The sequence below is a fragment of the Manacus candei genome, unplaced genomic scaffold (genome assembly GCF_025592945.1).
Source record: "Manacus candei isolate 608988 ecotype Guabito, Panama unplaced genomic scaffold, ASM2559294v1 h1tg000071l, whole genome shotgun sequence".
Taxonomy (NCBI): domain Eukaryota; kingdom Metazoa; phylum Chordata; class Aves; order Passeriformes; family Pipridae; genus Manacus; species Manacus candei.
In genome coordinates this window covers 6,433,526-6,452,940 of record NW_026138119.1, presented here as the reverse complement: position 1 = coordinate 6,452,940, position 19,415 = coordinate 6,433,526, and the positions used below count along the sequence as shown (strand labels likewise).

The 19,415-nt window shown below is 46.0% G+C and overlaps 1 protein-coding gene across 1 annotated transcript in view; it reads left to right on the top strand.

Annotated features, from left to right (window-relative positions):
- The window catches only part of COL27A1 (collagen type XXVII alpha 1 chain), a 146,309-nt gene that overhangs the window by 33,542 nt on the left and 93,352 nt on the right, over positions 1-19,415 (top strand). The window contains exons 6-12 of the mRNA XM_051807870.1: positions 4,038-4,091; positions 6,024-6,077; positions 10,906-10,950; positions 11,843-11,896; positions 14,214-14,258; positions 16,543-16,596; positions 17,796-17,840. Coding sequence (XP_051663830.1) covers positions 4,038-4,091; positions 6,024-6,077; positions 10,906-10,950; positions 11,843-11,896; positions 14,214-14,258; positions 16,543-16,596; positions 17,796-17,840 — 351 coding nt within the window. The remainder of the gene's footprint in view (positions 1-4,037; positions 4,092-6,023; positions 6,078-10,905; positions 10,951-11,842; positions 11,897-14,213; positions 14,259-16,542; positions 16,597-17,795; positions 17,841-19,415) is intronic.

Genomic DNA, 19,415 nt, shown 5'->3' with positions numbered 1-19,415 from the left:
TTCTGGAAACTTGGCATGCTGCCTCCACGTGATTAAAAATTAGGCACCAGAGACATGCTGGGGAACAGCAGCTGGCTTAAATTCTACAGTGGAGTTATATGGCCTGAAAAGTGAGGCTGTAAAAGTTCTACATCTTAGTGTTCTGCATTTATTCTCCATCAATGACTTCCAGATCACACTTGTTGAGTTTTATAAGTCAAATCCAAGTTCTTTTATCTGACTTCCAGTCCTGCAAAATCCTACCTGGTCCAATCTGTAGGGTCAAACTATGTTTCTATGCTATAGGACTTTTTTCAAAAACACTTTTAGCCTAATGCCTGGTCAGAAATCATCATTTGGCTGTAAAGCTCTATTTGGTTGGTCACCTAATAGAAATTAAATCTTCCTGCAAGCATTTTTCCTCCACCTCCATGCACAGTCTGGCAGCAGGAAGCCCTCAGTGGATGCAGAGCTATAATAGTCAGCAGAGATCTGGTGTCACAGGGCTGTGTGATATATCTCAGTTTTGTCCAGCCACCCTTTGCAGGATTAGGATGTTCTACATGATGCTTTGTTAAAAGGAGTATTACATTTGCAATGGGATGTGAGAGCTGGAGCTCAGCCCAGGCCTGGGCATAAGTTCATCTCTAGCAGGGAGAGCCTGGTAAGCCAAAATTGCATGATCTTTGCATAAGGAACACTTTTTGGAAGGTGTATCAGGTGCCAGACTTTTGACTTCCCTCCTTCCCTTCATTTCTCTGGTGTTATACCAGTCTCAGAAGATGGACTTTGCCCAAAAAAGTTGTATCTCACCCTCTTAGATGTATTTCACCCTCTTAAATGCCTCTAAGCCTGCACCTGGGACCTGATGTCTTCATCATAAAATCATCATAGATTGGTTTGGGTTGGAAGGGACCTTAAAGCTCATCTTTTTCCATCCCCCTGCCATGGGCAGGGACATCTTCCACTAGACCAGGTTGCTCAGAGGCCCATCCAACCTGGCCTTGAACACTTCCAGGGATGGGGATCTTGTTAATAGACCCAGCCCGTGGCTTAAATTACAGCTTTGTGAAAGCTCAGCCTGGATAACAGGGCAGAGCAGCCCCAAGTAGAATTTGTCTTGCCTTCAAGTGTCTGCTGGACTTGGTCTTCCTTAAATAGCAGTTAATACTATGGAAAAAACAAGCAATCCAAGAAGGGAAACTGAAATTTCCCAGGCAGATACAGCTTGGAAACAATGATTAACGCCAGGTCATTGTCACTTAGGAAGGAGCCCAGGAGCACAATTTTTATCAGCCGAGTTACCAGAGCTCTCATGAGGTCAGGGAGCCGCGTGTGAGGGCTGTGGTGTGGCACTGCAGGGATGTGGGTGCCTGTGTGTGTCTCATGTCGGGTTGTATTGCACTGGTGAGCACCAGTGTTGTGTCTCTGCATTTCAGAATCAACCCTGCACAAAGCCCACCCTCTTCTCACCGCTGGAACTGAGCACTTGTAATTCCTCGGACTTAGGGAGCTGATCTTTTCCACGGAGCTGTTTGTAGCTGCTGAGCCAAATTCCTGCTGATCTGCTTGGGCACGGATCCACTGACTTCAGTGGCATTGCACCCACTCCTGCCACCTGAGAATTCAGCCCGTGGTGCTTAGCTCAGCAATCTGTAATGTGAAACTGCTTAAGGGGGGCTTCTCACCACTTTTTGCATTGTTTGTTTGGCCTTGGCAGTTGCAAAACTGTTGTTGCATCTAGTTAGCAGAGAGTAATTATTGTAGATAACCTCTGAAATAACTGTAGACTTCTGCTGGGCAGGGGTTGTGGTTGGTTGTGTGACCTATAACTTGCTGGTGGGGCAGAAGGGTTGTTTTTGCTCATGACTGGATGTAGCTCTGAGAATGCCCCAATAGAGTTTGGGAGTGGGAGAAAGGTCAGACAGGTGTGTTTTCGAAAGTCAGTGCAAAAGTTGGGTTTGCTGGAGGCTTTTGGCATCAGGCATCAGTATGGCTTGCTGCTCTGGATAAATCTCTTGTTACAGCACTTGAAAAAGTTGGATTTTCAGTTTAGTGAATGGTTTTTCTCCAGGATAGCTCATCAGTTTGGCTCACCGATGTTTAAAATACTATTAGTGGGATTGCAAAGCTGAGGTGTTTAAATTGCACAGCTCTGGACTTCTCCCAGGTAGGGGGGAAAAAAACCACAGAAGAAAATAATTTCTTCCTGTGCAAGGGAAAGTAGTGTTCTCAGTCAGTTGGGATGGAAAAGAGAGAAGCTTGTGGGCAAAGTGCTATGGCTTGCTGATGAACAAGGCTTAGGTTAATTCCCATGTTACCATTGCTGTGTGGGAAGAGTTGAGCAATTAATCCTCAATTTCAGCCCTCACATCCAGGCATCCCTTCCCTCTGGTCTCGCTGCCATCTTGCTGATTAATCTTGGGGGCACGTGATCCTGGCCATGGCTGAGTTCTCCACCTGTGTGATGGTCTCAGCAGTGTTCAACACAGAACCAATGCAAGCAGAGTCTTTGCTAATGTGATCTGGAGCTCCCCAGGGAAAAATGCAAGAGGCTTGTATTCCTTTACGTGGCTCAAAGTCATTGCATGGAGCACATGGCAAGATTTAGGGAGAGTGGTGGGTGTCTACCTGCTGCAGTAAATGAGTTTTGCAGAGTAGAAATGAACACCCTGCAATCCTGAGAACTGTTCTAATCTGTTCCAAGCTGTGGTAGCACCCACTGACTGCTCTGAAGCTCAAAGAGTGGGAGAATTGCCCTGATAACAGCTGCATGCAAAGCAAGATTATCTGCATGACTTCATTTACTGTTTGGAAACCCGGCGGCCTTCATTCAGAATTTGTGCAGATGCATCTGCCTTGAATCAGCAGTGCTCCCTACAGTCCAGAGCCAAGTAGTCTCACTCCTGAGCCTCACAGCTTATGGTGGAGAAGGAGAAGGGAGATTTACACTCTGTAAGGTGGGAAGTACTTGTGGGGTGTAGTTGCAGTGATGCTGCATGGAAAAGCAGCTCATCTGGCTGTAACTAGTGCTCTGTGCTGGTAATGAGAAATGCCAGCTGGTAACTGATATTGCTCCTTTGTAGGGTCTCCCCTTCCCTCCAAGCTCCTCACTTGACAGGCATTAACTAACCCTCACAACTGTCCTGTGCCTGGTTTTGGATCCCCTGTGCTGATGTGACACACAGAGGTTGTGATTTGTGGTTCTGGGAGTGTTAAATAGCCAGTGACTGATCCTGGGATACCTATCCTGTTATACAGACCTGAGCTGCTTGGTGTGCTAAGCCTTACCTCTGCCCAGCCCAAAGAGTCTGGCATGCTTCAAATCTCTTCTAGATTTTCCTACTTGCACCTCTCCCCCCGTTAGGTGCACCTTTCCACCTTTTAAGAACTTGAACTGGGATTTTCAAAGGTATCTATTGGGATTAGATAATCAAGTGCTGCTGAAATTCCAGCCTGTGCTTGTCGGAAGATCACAGCCTCGAATTGTCATTTCTCTCGTCACAGTTGTTAAGAAGGAAAATAAAGAATACTGCCACTTAAGGTCAAGTGTGCTGCCTTCTGCCAGCCTGGGAGCCTCACAATTACTCTGGCTGTTGGGAGTGTCTAATTAGTGTAACTTTCTCTACAGTTTCATCTGTTCCCCACAGTTAAAAAAGCAACAGCATCTAGTGAGTTGTTGAGAAGGATGGTTTAGCCACATTAATAGGCTCAGTAATTATTTTTGTGATGGTAGTTGTAGACAAGGAAGGAATCACAGCTGTCTGGTCTAATAAGTATCAAAAGTCCTGGCACTGCCTCCTTCCAGTTATCCTTTCTTTAGCCAATTTAATACTGTCAACTACTATTTAAAACTGAACTCTTTAGCAGAAACAATCACTCACCAAAACCACCCCCAGCAAAACAGCTATTTCCTGCCACTTCAGTACATTTGGGATGTTGGGGTAAGACAGAGATAAAACAAAATGCTTTTCTAATGTGGAGGCTCGGTGGAAGCAGAACCACATCTGTGGGCTGAGTCCTTGGGTTATGTCATTAATGTGAGTTTTTAATTTCAGGGTCAGAAAGGTGATCCTGGGCTGTCGCCTGGAAAAGCTCCGAACGGGCAGAAGGTAAGATGTCACCCCGAGGGCACAGGCACCAAGAGCACTGTGTGCTTTTTATACACACAGAGGGAGCCTGTACTGCAGCCACAAACATCACAGCTGCTCAAGTAGACTTAAGACTGGAAAATAAGACTTAGCCCAGGCATTGACTGTGGCGCACTGAAGTGCCGCCTGCCACAACTTTTTGTTGTCCAAGTGTTTATCCATTTAATGCCCAGTCTGCATCCCAAACTGAAGTCCCTGCTGCTGCAGGCACATGCCTGCTTGAGCCCAGTGTTTCGAGTAGCACACGTGAGGTACAGCCACACTGTGGCAATCCCAGTGTGAGGAATAAAAACCTTGAAGGCAAAAGAAGGGATGTTCTTGATGAGGAGCTGTGCTTTGCCCCACATTGCAGCCCCATCAGATTGCTGCAGCGAGAGCAGCCTTGCTGGTCCCGTTGGTGGGGGAAGGTAGAGGCTTCCCAAACCATTGCTCTGCCAAGGCATGGGCCCTGGTGAGGGTTTCCACCAAGGGCTGCTCAAAGCAACACCAAGCACCCAGCTGGGAAGGGTAGCTGCTTTCTGGGTTTAGCAGTGGTTAAGGATCAGAGTTCTGCTAATTCTTTTCAATAAGTTACAACTCCCATTTTTGCTGTTTCACGGATGAGTGATTTTTACTGAGGCAACAAGCCCTCACAGAAGTCTAGAAATGAACAGTGGGGCAATCAGGGCTCCACATCATCTACCTCAATTAGTTCTTTCAGTGGTGCCTGCACAATACTTGTTAATTCATGCCCAGGGCAGCAGCCTGTTTCTGTTCCTTTCACCCTAAGTCTTGCTATAAATACACAGCTCATAGAAAGCATCAGCCATGAGGAGCTTGGGCCCTTCATTTGAAACCAGATGCCTCCACGAAGCAAAAGAGAGCCACACAATTGCAAGGTGGAAGGTGGTGCTAGAAATCATTCAGAAGGCTAAGCCTGAAATGATGCTTTTAACTTAACAGCACGAGATGCCTTTTGAAATTTCTGGTACACCACACTGGAGTGGCATCAGATGGAAATCGTCCACCTGCAGACTGTGGGGTGGTTTTTTTGCAGTCATGGTTGGTGCAAGAAAAGGAGACATCCAGATCACCTTTAGCTTGTGTTAACAAGGCTTTATTCCAGTTAGCAGTGATAGGAGTAAGGAGTTTCCAGCAGGAATTTGGAGTGATGCCTAATTTTCAAGCTAGATACTTGAAAATCATTGAATTTCAGTAAGCAAGCACAGCACAGTGTTAGAGACTCTCAAGGGATTTTTGATCCTAATCTGAGGGGGCCGAAGTGGGTTGGATGTTGGAGAGTTCTCACAGCAGCGTGCTCATCCACTCTGTGATGGCTTGGGTGTGCCAACTGGGATGTGATGCAATCCCTTTTCAAAAGCACAGGCCACTGAACAAACCCACCACAGCCTGCAAAGGTTCCGTCCGTGTCATATGGGCAGGTTAAATAATTCCACCCTCAGCACCATCCGAATGGGAGCCGCGGGCCGAGCCAGTGCAGTAGCAGAGTGTGAGCGCAGTCACAGCACTTGGCAGGAGGTACCTGTTGTTCTTACTGCATTTAGAAGCTAAAATTTCCTTGCCTTGGCGATTTCAATGCCTATTGAAAGGCAAAAGGAGCATGTGACTGAATGAGATCATTGAGGGGAAAAAAAGCGCATTCATTCTGCTGGCGAAAAGCTGGACTCCAGCAGCAGCTGCCATTAATTAACTGGGGTTATTATTTATATGAGCCAGTTAATAGAGATGTTGTTTAAATCTACACTTCTTAACCAGTCAAGTTTTGAAGAGTTGTGATTAGAACCAGAAATATCAATAGTTGGGGGCTGGTGACGGGAAAATAATTGCAGTAGCTACACTTGGGCACAGGGAAAATGTTGCTGAAAACTAATTGAACTTGCTTGCTTCCTGCAGGGAGACGTGGGCTTACCTGGTTTAACTGGGTTCCCTGGACCACCTGGTAGAAAGGTAAGAGTGTTCTTTTCTAGTCATTTAGATCAGTGTTTCTATATTAACATTTTCTCCTGTACCTCTGCCCAAAAGATTTAATTAAGTCCCAGCACCCATCCAAAGAGTCTTATGCCTGTTTCACAGGTGTATAGCCTGGGAGATAGGCTGAAGTAACCATCTAAAGTTGTACTAGCAAGACTATGTAAGATATGAAATGAAATTCTGGATACAGATTCTGTTCCTTCTTTGTGTTCCACGACCCTCTGCACCCTGACACTGGGTCTTCCTCAGCAAGCTGAATTTAGTTCTGGTGCACCAATGCATTAACTAAATGGATCTACAAGTGGCAGCAATACTCAAAGGCTGGATTCAGGACAGGTTTAGCATTCCAAGGAAACCTTGACTGTTTATCCTGGTAAAGCACATTTCAAAAAAGTATCTGTATGCTTTCCCTCTCTGTTTTGCTTGGAGACTGACAGCACTAGTCAGGTTTTACTTTATTTGTTTCTGTATTGATGCTTCAACATCATTAACATCACGAACAACATACTTATGCCAAGAAAAGGGTATGTGGGGATAAAGCACAAGATCCATCCCTGTCTTGCTGAGGCAGCAGTGTGTGTGTCTGTATCCAGGCATTCAAAACTGCACAGCAATACCTCAGCAGTTCATACCCGGAGCTCAGGTCTTTGGTGTATCAAGGGCATTTCAGTTGAGCTTCCAGTTCCAGGCTGTGTTGGTAGGTTGGTTTCTATTTTTTGGAAGCTGGACCTACTGCAGGGACCTGTTTGAGTGGGGCTCAGTGGACATGACTCCCCTTTTCAGTAAGCCAATATTGCCATAGCTAAGCTGAGCTGTTAAAATTAGCATCTTGTTTCAATCACTTCATCATTCAATGGGCCATTTGTGATATACTGTTCCTCAGGCCAATTAGCTGCACACAAACACCTACTCAGGTATGTTTTAAGACTCTGGGGAGAGAAAGAAGGTGTGGAGGAGGCTGAAAGAAACCCTCCCTTTCCATGCTTATTTGTTGTATGCTTTATGTTTCTGATATAATTGCCAAGAGTAGGGGCTGAGTTTATTTTTGCACTTCAAGGCTGGTCATGCTTGGGGTGCTGTGTGGAGTGGGAGTAATAGAGTGATTAATTACCCATCTTTTGCTGTCACAAACAAGTTCTAACTAATAGGGTGCAAAGAATACCATTTTCCTGGTATAACAGCTCATAAAACAAAACCTTGTGGTTACGATCAGCAAAATGCAATGTCAGGAGTGCAAGGACTCAATAGTGGAAAAATGGAGAAGGAATAGGAGATTGAACAAACATTCCCAAGTCCACCACATGGCCTTCACATCTGATCTCAGCTCCCCCAGGACAGGGCAAAGGCAGGGGTATGCTTCTGTTTCTTCAAGTAATGAGCAAGTTGGAGGTTGAAATTTTTCCTTTGGTGCAGCTTGAAAACAACCACCTCCCAGTAGCACTAGTCTGGCAGTGGTTTTGGTGTAACCTGGCTTTTATTAGCATCCTGCATTAAGGAAAAATTTACAGCTGTTGGAGAAATGTTTGGAAAAAAATCTTTTTTTTTTTTTTTTATTTTAATCTGGATTCCCTGCTGACATTCTCCCAATAAAAATATGCTGGTGTTTGGCTGAAAGGGGGGGCAACATGTCTTGGCTACTGGAAAACAGCAACACCTTGGAAATGGACACCCCTCCTGCTCACTCCATGGAGGGACTGTGGAAAGTGCTCTCAGGGCTTTGATCTGAAAGCACCACGTAGAAACTTTGAAACAGGCAAAATATTTCACTAGGGGAAACAAAATACTTTTCCCACTAAATGAAACAACTGGCTCAGTAGTACCAGCTGGAGCCACAACCAGCAGCACATGGTTTGGGATAGCACGGCTCCCACCGCAGTGCCTGCCTTGGGAATGCAGTGCCTGCCTTGGGAATGCAGTGCCTGCCTTGGGAATGCAGTGCCTGCCTTGGGAATGCAGACAGAGCTGTGCTCTGGAGGACTGGAGAGGTGGATCTCAGAGCACCCCCAACATTGTTTTACCTGCACATGTCTATGAGTAGATGAAACTGCCTTTGAAGCAGCAGATGTGATTCTCATCCTCTCCAGGAGAGCAAGTGGTGCTTTTGCTGACTTGGGAAGGGTGGCAGGACTTGGCTGTTCCCTCTCCCCGTCCCTCTGGTGCCTCTGAGGTGTTTGTGGGCTTTGGCTTTTGGTTGGGGGCTGCAGAGCACAGCTGCCTTGGAGATAATCTCAGCAGAGCAGCATCACTGCTCCAGAGGAGAAAACAGTTATAGCAAAGTACACAAGGAAAAGCATCATTAGAGTCACTCAGAGAGTAAAGACAGAGCTGGGAAGTGGTCAGTGCTCCAAAACATCCTGTTATGCAGGTCTCATTCACTGGCCTCTTTACTCCTCACGTTTCCTACCAAAGTGCAGGATGATCCCTTTTAGCTAGGAGAGAGTGGATTATAAATATCATCACAGATGAGTAAATCCTTCACTGGAGTGCAATTTCCTTTCTAAATCACAGCCCTTTGTGCTGAGCACCCTGTAATCATCAGGAAGTGTTCGGATAGAAGAGCAAATGCACTTGTTTTCATACCCTCTGCCCTGTCATTTTAACGCTATTTGAAGAGGATTTTAGCAGGTAAATAATCTCACGTTGCAGCCAACTTTAGTACACACAAGCTTTTCTGGTTTTTCCTCGCTATAATTAACCTGAGGCAGAAATAACTGTGGTGTAATATGAAGAAACACAGGTTTGAAGCTTCCCAGAGCTCAGTATATGTAGTGAGGAGGATATGTAGCGGGACACAACAGTGTCTACATATTTGACCTAAGTGCCATTCACTTCCTGTGACTGTAGGGATAGCAATGCAATGTTTGACTTCAGTTCAGGACCTGCTTTGGGCATCTCAGGGGATCATCATCCAACCAGCTGCTCTGGGTGGACATTGCAGGCTGGAAACACTTGTCCTGCAGGGACCCACTCAGAGCAGAATGGCTTGGAGCAGCCAACCCAGGCACCTCTTTCTTATCAGTGGAGCAAGTGAGACATGTCTAAGTGTTTGTATTCATGGGGCAGATTCCTGGAGAGGGGCAGGGAGTCCTGTCTGCTGGTCCCACACCAACAGCTGCTGAGGCAGTTCCAATTAGGAGCCCCTGGTTGAAGTGCTCCAGCAGCATTTGGAGAAAGGACCTTCGAGGTGACTCAAACAAGGGCCCACCAGTAGCCAAATGGTCTTTCAGGTCAGCCACCACCTTGTCAGGAGGTGCAGCTCCATCCAAAGTGTGGGCCACTGTACGTCAGCAAGATCAAGCAGGAGAGAACTGGTGAAAAGGGAATCAACATCTTTCCAGGCCAAAATGTCTGCAATAACAAGGAAGGAGGAATGCAGAGGGGAGCGGGCAGTGGCCAGCACGGCTGAGAGTGTTGCATACCACCGCCAGGGAAGGCTCAGGCTGCAGGTCTGGAATGGCCCATGGGAAGAATAAAAAAGCTGTTAAGCAGAGGTGTGGACCTGGAGGCAGAAACAGTTCCAGGTTCATCTGCTGAGTGGAGCAAAAGGCCAAGTGCTCAGTCACACCAGGGTCTGATGGTGATGGTTTCCAGAGCAGGGATGCTCCCCACAGGTTTCATGTGCCAGAGCCCTGGCTGGGACAGGGTGAGCAGCAGGGAAACTGAGTTACAATTAGTTGTAACCCATCCTGAAATCATTTTGTTATTTCTGTAGTATTTGTGCAAGGATTGTTCCTTGTTTATTTTTTCTCTACATTTGTTTCAAGTTAAATTTTCTGCCTTTTTTTTTTTTTTTTTTTTAAATCTTGCTGGTAGCCCAGTTAAACAGTCATCTTTGTAACTGAGTATAATCTTTTGATCTGCTGTGACCCAGCTTGATGGAAGTGAGTTTGTTTTAAATAGCTGAAGGAAGATAATAAAGAAGAGGGGAAAAAAAATCTGTCGCTTGCAGAATTTACTCTGTGTTTGAAGAGACCTCTGGGTAAATCCAGGAGAAAGCAAATGCCCTTAGAAAATACAGTGCTCAGTCTGCAGTTAAACAGACTGCCCTTGTCCCTCTCTAGTGCCTGCATACCCCCCCCAAAAAAAGTACTGACAAACTGAAGTAGGTTTACAGAGGACCTGCGAGAATGATTTAAAGCCTGAAACACTTGCCAGCAAGCAAGCTGGATTGAAACTCATTCTAATTAATTCAGCAGAGAGAGCAGGTTAAGAGGTAGCTCACTCACCATTGTCATCTCACCATGACAAGATGTGATCTTGTCATATCTTGTAATAATTAGATTAGAAAAACTGAATGCTAGAACAAGTTCAAGGTAGAAACAGAATTGAAGTTTCCTGTGACAGTAAATGGTTGTTTTGGTGTTTCCTGTGGCATTTCAGGCTCTAAAGTGAGAGTGAGTGCTCTGAAACACGAGTGACTCATGTTGGGTAGTCCCCAGTGTGCCCAAAGCCAACATTTAATCCTATAGGCCTGTGGTTTCCTGAGGATTAAGGATAGCTTTGCTCAAGGTGTAGATTACAAATAGACAGATCTGAGCATAGAGACCACTCTAAATGTGTTCATGGAGCAATTCTTGCTGGAGCAAGCACCACCCCAGACCCCAGGGGGGCACACTGGCAGGTTTGGGCAATGCAAGCACAAAGCAGCACGTTAAAAGTTTGCTTGATTATGTAATGCTACCCCATATCTAAAATCCTACTTCTCCTCAGAGTTTTACTCCCACCTGCAAAGAGGAAACCAAAACAGATTATTTCATTATATTTTTGTTTCTTAATACTCATCTCTTCCATCCTATTTTGACAGGGATATAAAGGCTACCCTGGACCGCCAGGTCACCCTGGAGACCAGGTGAGTTTTCCCAGTTCCCAACACTGAAACTTTAAGGAGGGATGGATATGCTGACTGGTGCTAGTTTGGCTCTGGTGCAGCCTGCTCGGTGTGGACAGCCAGCTCCTTCCAGGGAGCTCAGCATATTCTGGAATGTGCCGAGAGCTCTGGTGCTGCCACCAGACACTGACCCAGCATCAGCAACACGGTGGGAGGAGACTGCCTTGGACTTTGCAAATTTAATTTCTAATTTTTATTGCTCAACCATATTAAGTTTACTTGGGGGAAAGAAATACCAGGATAACCTCCTCCCCCTTTATTTGTCTTCGTACATTAATTTCACCTGGAGTTTACCAACCACATCATGTTAAGTACTAACATGTAATTCCCTTCCTGAAGCCCATTCCCCTTCTCCCCATTTCTCCCCCTCTTTATTTGGTTAAATATGATGTTTGCAGTGCAGTAAAAAAAAAAAAAAAAAGGCAATGAATAGCAGGCCCTGTTAGCAGCAATGTTAAAGGATATTATACATGAATCCATTTAGTTTTGAAGAATTTTGGCAGTGCTTCCCCAGCAGTAAAACGGTTCCATATGCCAGATATAGATGCAGCCTTACACCTTCTCTTAGCCTCCTTGTTTCAGACTATCTGCTGCTTTCCCTGCAGATGGAGGGGGAAGGAGAAAACCATGCTCAGTGCATGGATCCTATTGACTTTGCTTCTCTGGGTTTTCCCCCCCCTCACTAATTTATTCCACTATCTATCCTAAATATTTTTTTCCTCTCTGTAAATGTGCATCAGGTTAATCCATTCCACCTCCTTTTCCCCCAGCTCAAAGAATGGAGCAGCTAAAAATGCTTCCCAAGTGGGACATTCACCTGACCTTCTGTGCCTTTTCTTTTTTCTTTCCAAAGGGAGAACGAGGACCAGCTGGAAGTCCAGGTGCCAAAGGTTATCCTGGCAGGCAGGTGCAGTAAATCTCATCGTGCTGTGCACAGACTAGGGATTTGGGTGTGCAGGTAGCTAAATATATGCCCTGCTAAATTCATGCCCCACTAAAGACAGTGCAGACCTCTAGAAAATGTCTGAGGATTTGAATATTTGACCTCTGAATATTCTCCTTCTTCCCTCCCCAAGTTGCTGTATCAATGATGTCGTCTTTCAAATCTGAAAGGTTGTTAGGAAATGTTTTGTGCCTATGATAGATAAAACTTGAATTTCTGCAGCAAATTCTGACAAAATTTTGCTTCAGTGTAACAACAGGGAAAAAAACCCCACACCAGCAGAGCAAAGAAACACACCTGCAAGCTGCTAACCTGGGATGGAAAAAAGTGTATTGTCAAAGAAGAAGATTTAGATGAACTCTCACTAGTAAAATGCACTAACATACACATATCTAAACACCTGTAAAATTATGCATGGACCATAAATATATAAATCACATTTGCAGACGCAGGAAGATAGTGAGAGTAAAGCAAGTCTTTGTGTGCATTCTGGAAAAGAAATTCGCAAAGACAGCTACAGGAATGGAGGAGTGTGCACTGGAAAATGAATCAAGGTTGGACACTTTGCTGTCTTACTGATCTAAGATGCTGAGTAGTAGAAAGGAAATAAAGAGAAAGAATTTGTAAGACCTTAAATGAAATCTGTTGGAGGCAAGAGATCCAGCTCTGTAACATTTTGTGGTGAAATGAGATTGTCATGGTTTTCTAAAATGAACACATAAATGTTGGATTCTGCCACATTTATCTTTAAGCTAAAAGACCAGGCAGATGTCAAAAAGCCCAAGGGCTCTGTCATGAGTCTTTCAGGCTTATCGTGAGTTCAGATGTGAGATTTTTACACAGATGTCTCCAGGTTATTGGATTAAATGTGAATTAGATCTGCAGAAGAAGTCTACATCCCCCTGCCTCAGACTGTCAATAATGTATGGCCCATTTTAAATTGAAAATTAAATTGACACCTTGCTTAGCATGCTGGAGAGTGCAGATGGCAGAACTGGATGGGATCTTTATGCACCTGACTAAATGCTCCATTCATACCCTGAAAGGCTCTTAGAGATGTGCATGCCAAAGAGTCTCCTAGGTGTGAATGCATGTTAGATGACTAACAAGAAGAGGTCCAAGGTATTTTGGACAGACAAGGTTAATGAATGCTGTTCAGCAATTCAGCCCTCCAGATAAGCAGGATGAAATCTGTGCCCTGACATTCGAAGAACAGAAATACCTTCTTAAAGTGTGGTTTGGGTCAGGAAAGTGACATTTTTTCTTTTTTTTTTTTTTAAGGCAGCTTTTTTCAGCATATCTCAATGCTGTGTGTATCCAGCATCAGAGCTGTTTACTTTACTGAGATTTTACTACTTGTTACTCCTGTCAGCTGTGCTGGCTCTGCAGCCCTGGGAGAGAGTGCTTGGCTCGGGTTTGGTTTGTGCATCACAGGCAGGATTGTTAACTTCACCCTGATGCCTGAAATCTTTGGCAACAGTGCAGGGGCCAGGAAAGAGCTCAGCCCGATTTCACATCCCAAGCTGAGCCTGCAGTGCTGCCAACTGAAGAAAATATGGATTTAACCTTTTTTTTTTTTTTTCTGTCCCAGAAAACCCCAACAACATTTGGAACTAGAAAAAAAAAGTGATCTGGAAACTTGCTAGAAGATGATAAACATGAAAATTCATTTTGCATTTTTACAGTGTTGTTCTTCTGCAGTACTTAAAGTGAGCAGCAACAGGCATAGAAGTAGAACGGGAAATGTATTTTCAATTCTTTCCACGGCTGTTGGTGCTGCAAAGGGTCAGAGATATCACAGTGCCTGCACTGCTAAGTGACTTTCTAGGCTGCAGAAATTAGAGAGGCTTTCTCACTGCATCAGTGTTCCCTAAACAGGTATTGGAATACATTTGCCATGGATGTGTTTAGTTAGGCAGGAAAATGAAAGGAGGGCTGTTGAGCACAGAGCATCGCTGTGTGTCACATCCGAAATGTAATGCAACCTCTGGGCTCCCCACTGCCACAGCCCTTGTGGTCTTTATGACCAGAAATCTCTACTCCAGCCCCCGGGAAGGCTCACTACGTGCAGCAGTCTCAGGTTCTGCCAGGTCCCAGCTCACCAACAATGGGAGATTTGTTATTTGTATCATTTTGTCCTTTTTTTCTCCTTTGTTGATGCACCTTGGACTCGGCACTTAAAGCAGAACCACACAGGGACGGTGCTGGGGGGTTGGCACTGCTCGTTATTTTAAGTTAAAGCTTGTCCACATTTGTCTTTGTTTTTTCCCTTCTGTTCTAGGGTTTACCTGGCCCCATAGGGGAACCTGGCCCAAAAGGCACTCGGGTAAGCAGCCTTTCATTTGCCTTTTCTCTGCTTGTTTTTTATCAAAGCCTCCTCAAGAAACTTTATACTTGATTTTGCAATCCTGAAACTAGTTGCTTTAAGTTGTTGGATTCAGGGGGTTTGAGCTGTGCACTCCTTGTTTATTGAAGCACTGCTAAATTTTTTGAATTAAACATGGAATCTACCGTGATCAAAGTTCCCCAGTAGAGTGCTAGTGATAAAGTCAGAGCTCACATTGCAGGAGGGGAAAGAACAGCTTACAAATTCCTACCAGAGCCTGCAAGCCCCATCTCCCCAAGGCCTCTTCAGTTTCAGTAAGTGTGGTTCAGTGGTCTTTGACCACGCTGCACATGGGCTCATTTGGGTACAGTCCTGGTTTGGGAGTGATTTATATCATCATGCAGAACAGCAAGCCAGCATCTTGAAGCCATGTGCAAATACAAACAGTATCTCCTTCCTGCCTGGTTGTGCTCACCAAATATAATTGCTGGGGGTTTATTCTTACTGCAAAGGACTTTTTTTTTTATTACCACTTAAGGCTCTTGTTAATCACATTTTGTTCTTTTCCTGCAATTATAAATTCACAATGAGATTCCAAGCCAATAAAATCCCCCATTTCTCTAACATGTGATACTTTCTCTATATACAGTAAATTCAACCAGCTGGCTTTCATCACTAGGAAAACTGCAAGGAATAAACAAATGCTGACCCTGTAGCTAGCTGTATTCCTGAGCTGGGAAGGGAGATGGCACGTTCAGTGTCCTGCAGGAGAGAGGAAGATCCAAGAGCACAGATTGCTCACCTCATTTCTGCAAGGGCTGAAGTTTTTCCTTGATGCATCTCTTTCACTGCCCTATCCAGGACCTTGTGTAATTATCATGTGTGAGATGTGCAGAATGTCAGACTTGGAAATTATTTTCCACTCTGCACCCCTGAGTGCTGAGGACTGAAATATTTGTAAATACCCAAGAAAGCTATTTCTCAGTTCAACTGCAGTCAGTTGGAATTGGGTATTAGGGTGAGATGTGCACGTCTTGTGGATTAAGTAAGCCAGCTCTGGACTCTTCTCCATCCTCCACCTCTATTTTTTAATTCTGCAGGAAGAAGTTCAGGAGTAATGTAATTTGGTTTGGGATTCAGGAGACAAAGACAGACAGGATCATTTTAATGTAGCAGTGTTTCCCAGCTAAGCATTATCCCTAAAGGAAACACAACCTGAAGGGAGTGATGGACTGGTGAAAAAGTTTGGTGGCGTTGGCAGTAAGAGATTTAGTGATGATGGAGAAAGAAAGATGAGAGAAGATCAGTGTTAGCACTTGGCTCTTGTATAACAGTGAGGTGCCCTGCTGAAATCCACTTCCTCTTGATTCGGCATGTTTGGCACAAATCAGTCCTTTGCAGGGGCCCAGCACACAAGGTAACTTTGTCCTGACTGCTGAGCAAAGGGATTAAACACAAGGCTGCCATTGTGGCAAGGGAAGGGGGAACGTGGCATTTTATGCAGCGTGTCTTGTCTGAGCAGGATCCCAAGGCCACAGAGAAATGTGTGGAAGGAGCAGGTTTTATGTGAAACCCATTGGTGCAAAGGAGGTTTCCTTACAGCTAGGTGTCAGAGGGTCTGGATGCACAAGATATGCCTCACATATGGATCCAACGAGCCTGGAATGGCACATTCAGCCCCTCCCAGCCCAGGCAGAGCCCTCGGTGCTTTGGGGTTTGCACAAGGTCTTGGTGGTGTGACAGAGTGTGCGGGGACAGGCTTTGGGCAGAGCCAGGACTCGCTCCCCTCGGAGCCCTGGTGCCAGGAAAAGGGGTTTGCCTCAGAAGGGGCTGCAGTGTGCGACCTCCAGGTGACAGAATACAAGCAGAAAGGGCTTGGTACAACAGGACAGCTGGAAATGAGTGCCAAAGGCAGGGAAAGAGCCCTTGGGGAGACAAAACAAGGTGTAGGCCTGTGGATTACTTTCGCTCTCACTCTTGCTAACCTTGAACCAAGCTCCATTTCCCTCAGGTACACTTAGAGCCAGCCCAGGTAAGGTCTCTTCTTGCTGGCCTCTTCCTGCCTGGAGTCCTCATGATCCCTGGTGTGAGGGTATGTGCCCTTGGACTACATCGTGGAAGCCAGCACCATGCAGTCCATGGGCATATACACTTGCCTCAAGGTTTATTTCATCACGGCTGCCATTGACCAACGCTGGAGGTTGCTCTGCTGTCCAGGAAAGACAGACTGACTGGAAGCTAATGGAGGAATGTATTTTGACTACTTGTTTCCTCTTTCCTTTAGGGGTATATTGGTCTCCCAGGATTGTTTGGGCTACCAGGGGCTGATGGAGAACGAGTGAGTATTTTGTGAAGAAAACCTTGGTGTGGTGGTTGAATGCAGTTCTTCAGAGACTGATGTAACCTTCCCTATCCCTTGTTCCTGAGGAAAGAGATGAGCACACCTCATGTTTAACTGTGCCTTCCTTAGCCTCTTCCTACCCTGTGTCCCTGTATAATGCTGACATTCAGCTCAGGAGAACTCAGGCTTCAGGCAGGGCCATCAGATCTCGCTGTTGACTAGAGAGGAGTTTTTCTATATTTCTCCTGCACTTAAAAGTTTGCCTTCCTCCTCCCACTGGCTAGTTCATCTTAGTGGGATGGGGTGGGGTGGGGAGAATGTACGTAGAAATTCCCTGCTCCCACAGGAGTGACATCCCAGCCACGCTGTCTCAGCATTTTGGATGTCCAACTGGGGATGTCTGAAAAGAGCCTGGCTCTTGGAAGGGAGAGTGGGGTTTTCTGACAATGGCTTTCCTTCCAGTTGGATTGAGTTGGGGTGGGGGCAGGCAGCTGTGGCTGCTGTTCCCATGTGTCCTCCCTTCCTCCCATCCCTTCCCCAAACCCACGTGTTCAGAGCTTTGCAGGACCTCCCTTGCTTTTTTGCTCTTTGCCCCCACATCCCCCACCCACCTGCCCTCTTCCCATCCAAGGACCCAGCTCTTCCCACCACAAGAGCTCCTAAAGAATGTCGCTGGAAGATGAAGACTGTTCTATTCCAGCTTTTTCTCCCTCAAATGCAATCTCCAGAAACGAGAGGCCCCGGGAGCATGTGGGAGTTGAGAGTGTGTGTGCCTGCCTGGGAGGGGACTGCCCTGCTCTGTAGCGACGCTGATTTAATGCTTGTATAACTAAATAAGAAACACAAACACGAGTTCTGCAGCGACTGCCTCGGCGGTGGCCTTCACTCGGTTCCAGACCAGTAGCTTAATGACTGCTCCTGCTAAGCACAGCCCCAGCCTGCTGCCCTGGGTGGGGATGCTGCCTGCACGTGTCCTCAGGGAGGCCGTAGTTAATGGGTGAAGGTTAATTGTCTTCTGCTCTCGCAGCTGACTGCGAGTAGCTGACATTTTGATTCCCGAACAATGCCGCAGTCATTAGCCTGTTTTGCATTCTCCTTTCTCCTCTTGATTTGTTTTGTATTGTTGGTTGGCCGTTTGCTTTCTCAACCAGACGTATTATTATTTTTCTTTTTCTCTGTGTTTTTTTTCCTTGCAGGGGATCCCTGGAGTTCCTGGGAAGAGGGGCAAGATGGGTAGGCCGGTAAAGTTTTTCCTCGTCTATTATGCAGACTTTGTTGAATGAAACTGGAAAGAAAACATCTGGCTTTTGGCTGGGTCCCTCCATATCTTCTGATGGGAACTAAAGGGGAGATCAAACAAACCTTTCCCTGTCTTTCTTCTCAAGTAGGAAGAAAAGCGAAGATAGAGATACTGTTATCTTCCTTTCTTCCACGCTCTGCCCACTCCGTGTTCTTTTTCACACTTATCTCCATGCTCCCTTGGGTCTTACACTTCTCAGATTCTCTTCCACAACGTCTTCCCCCCTTGTCCTCCCTCTGGTCAGCCTCTTCCCTGGATGCACCTTTTAATTCCCAGCCATGATTGCAACATTCCAGGTGTCCGTACTCGCTCTGTTACATCTCCTGATCTGTACTCTCACCAGCCCCATCCCGTTTGCTTCTTCTTACTGTGACTCTCTCCAACCCTTGTCCCATCCTGCTTTGTGTAATGCAAGATAGGAACCTTTTTGTCCTTGGTGGTGTGATAGATCAGGGGAAGACATGTTTGAGGAGCAAGGAGATCAGGTAGGTGTGAGAGCTTGGCCAGGAGGAGGAGGTGTTTGCAGGTAGGGCTGAAGACAAGGTGGGAGCTGTCAGAGCTGCATAGAAGAACGAGGAGGGTTGTTCTGACTGTATCAAAAAGCAAGAGCAGGTGGGGAAAATGTTGAAGTAAGCAAAGGAAACAAGGAAAGGACAGAAGTAAAGCCTTTCCCACATCAGCCTTCTTCCAAGCAGTTCTGCATGTCTCCTTTAGCAAACTGGATAAAGTTTTTTTCGCTCCAGGAATCGGTACAGAGATCAGACACGTTGGAGCTCTGTTCTATCTCATTGCCTTTGCACCTTGTCCTTTGGTTAATCTGAGTTTGTCTCGACCTCTGGACATCATTGCACTCACAGGCTTCCTGTGAAACGTCCACTCACCCACACACGGAAAAATCCAGTGCTTTCCCCTTGTCCCTCTTGCATGCAAAACGTGCTTCCCAGGAGTCCCACGCCTACCACTTGCTGGTGCTCCCACTGAAAAAGCCATGCAAACATCCCAAGAGTGCCACGTCCATCCTGGCTGTTCTTCTCTGCCTGGGATGGGGACAGGTCAAGCAGATTCTTTTGGGCAGTAGTGGAAATCTGCACCAGATCTTATGGTTTTGCAAGGGGCTGGTTGCACCAGAACCCCCCGTGATGAATAACTGCAGGGCCCGTGGATGTAACCATGACTCACTGGCCAGGGTAAAACAAACACAGCAACTGTCGTTAGGTGCAGGGGCTCTGCTCTCTGCCTCAGTTCTGCACAGAGCACACTGCAGTGTTCCAGCTGTTGGCTGGCCAAGATTTGTAATCTTCCAGGCAAGGGTTTTTGTCTGGCGGTCACTGTTACAAGCAAGGGGCTCCCCTGAGATCAGCGGGGAACCTCTCAGCGTGGAGACGTTTAGGCTGGATCTAGAGAAGGGATTACATGGCTGAGCATGAGCACCATTGTTCTGCTTAGCTCCTTCAAAGAGTTTGGGCTCCATCCCTGTTTTATGATATCAGGTTTAATAAGAAATCTTGAATGGACC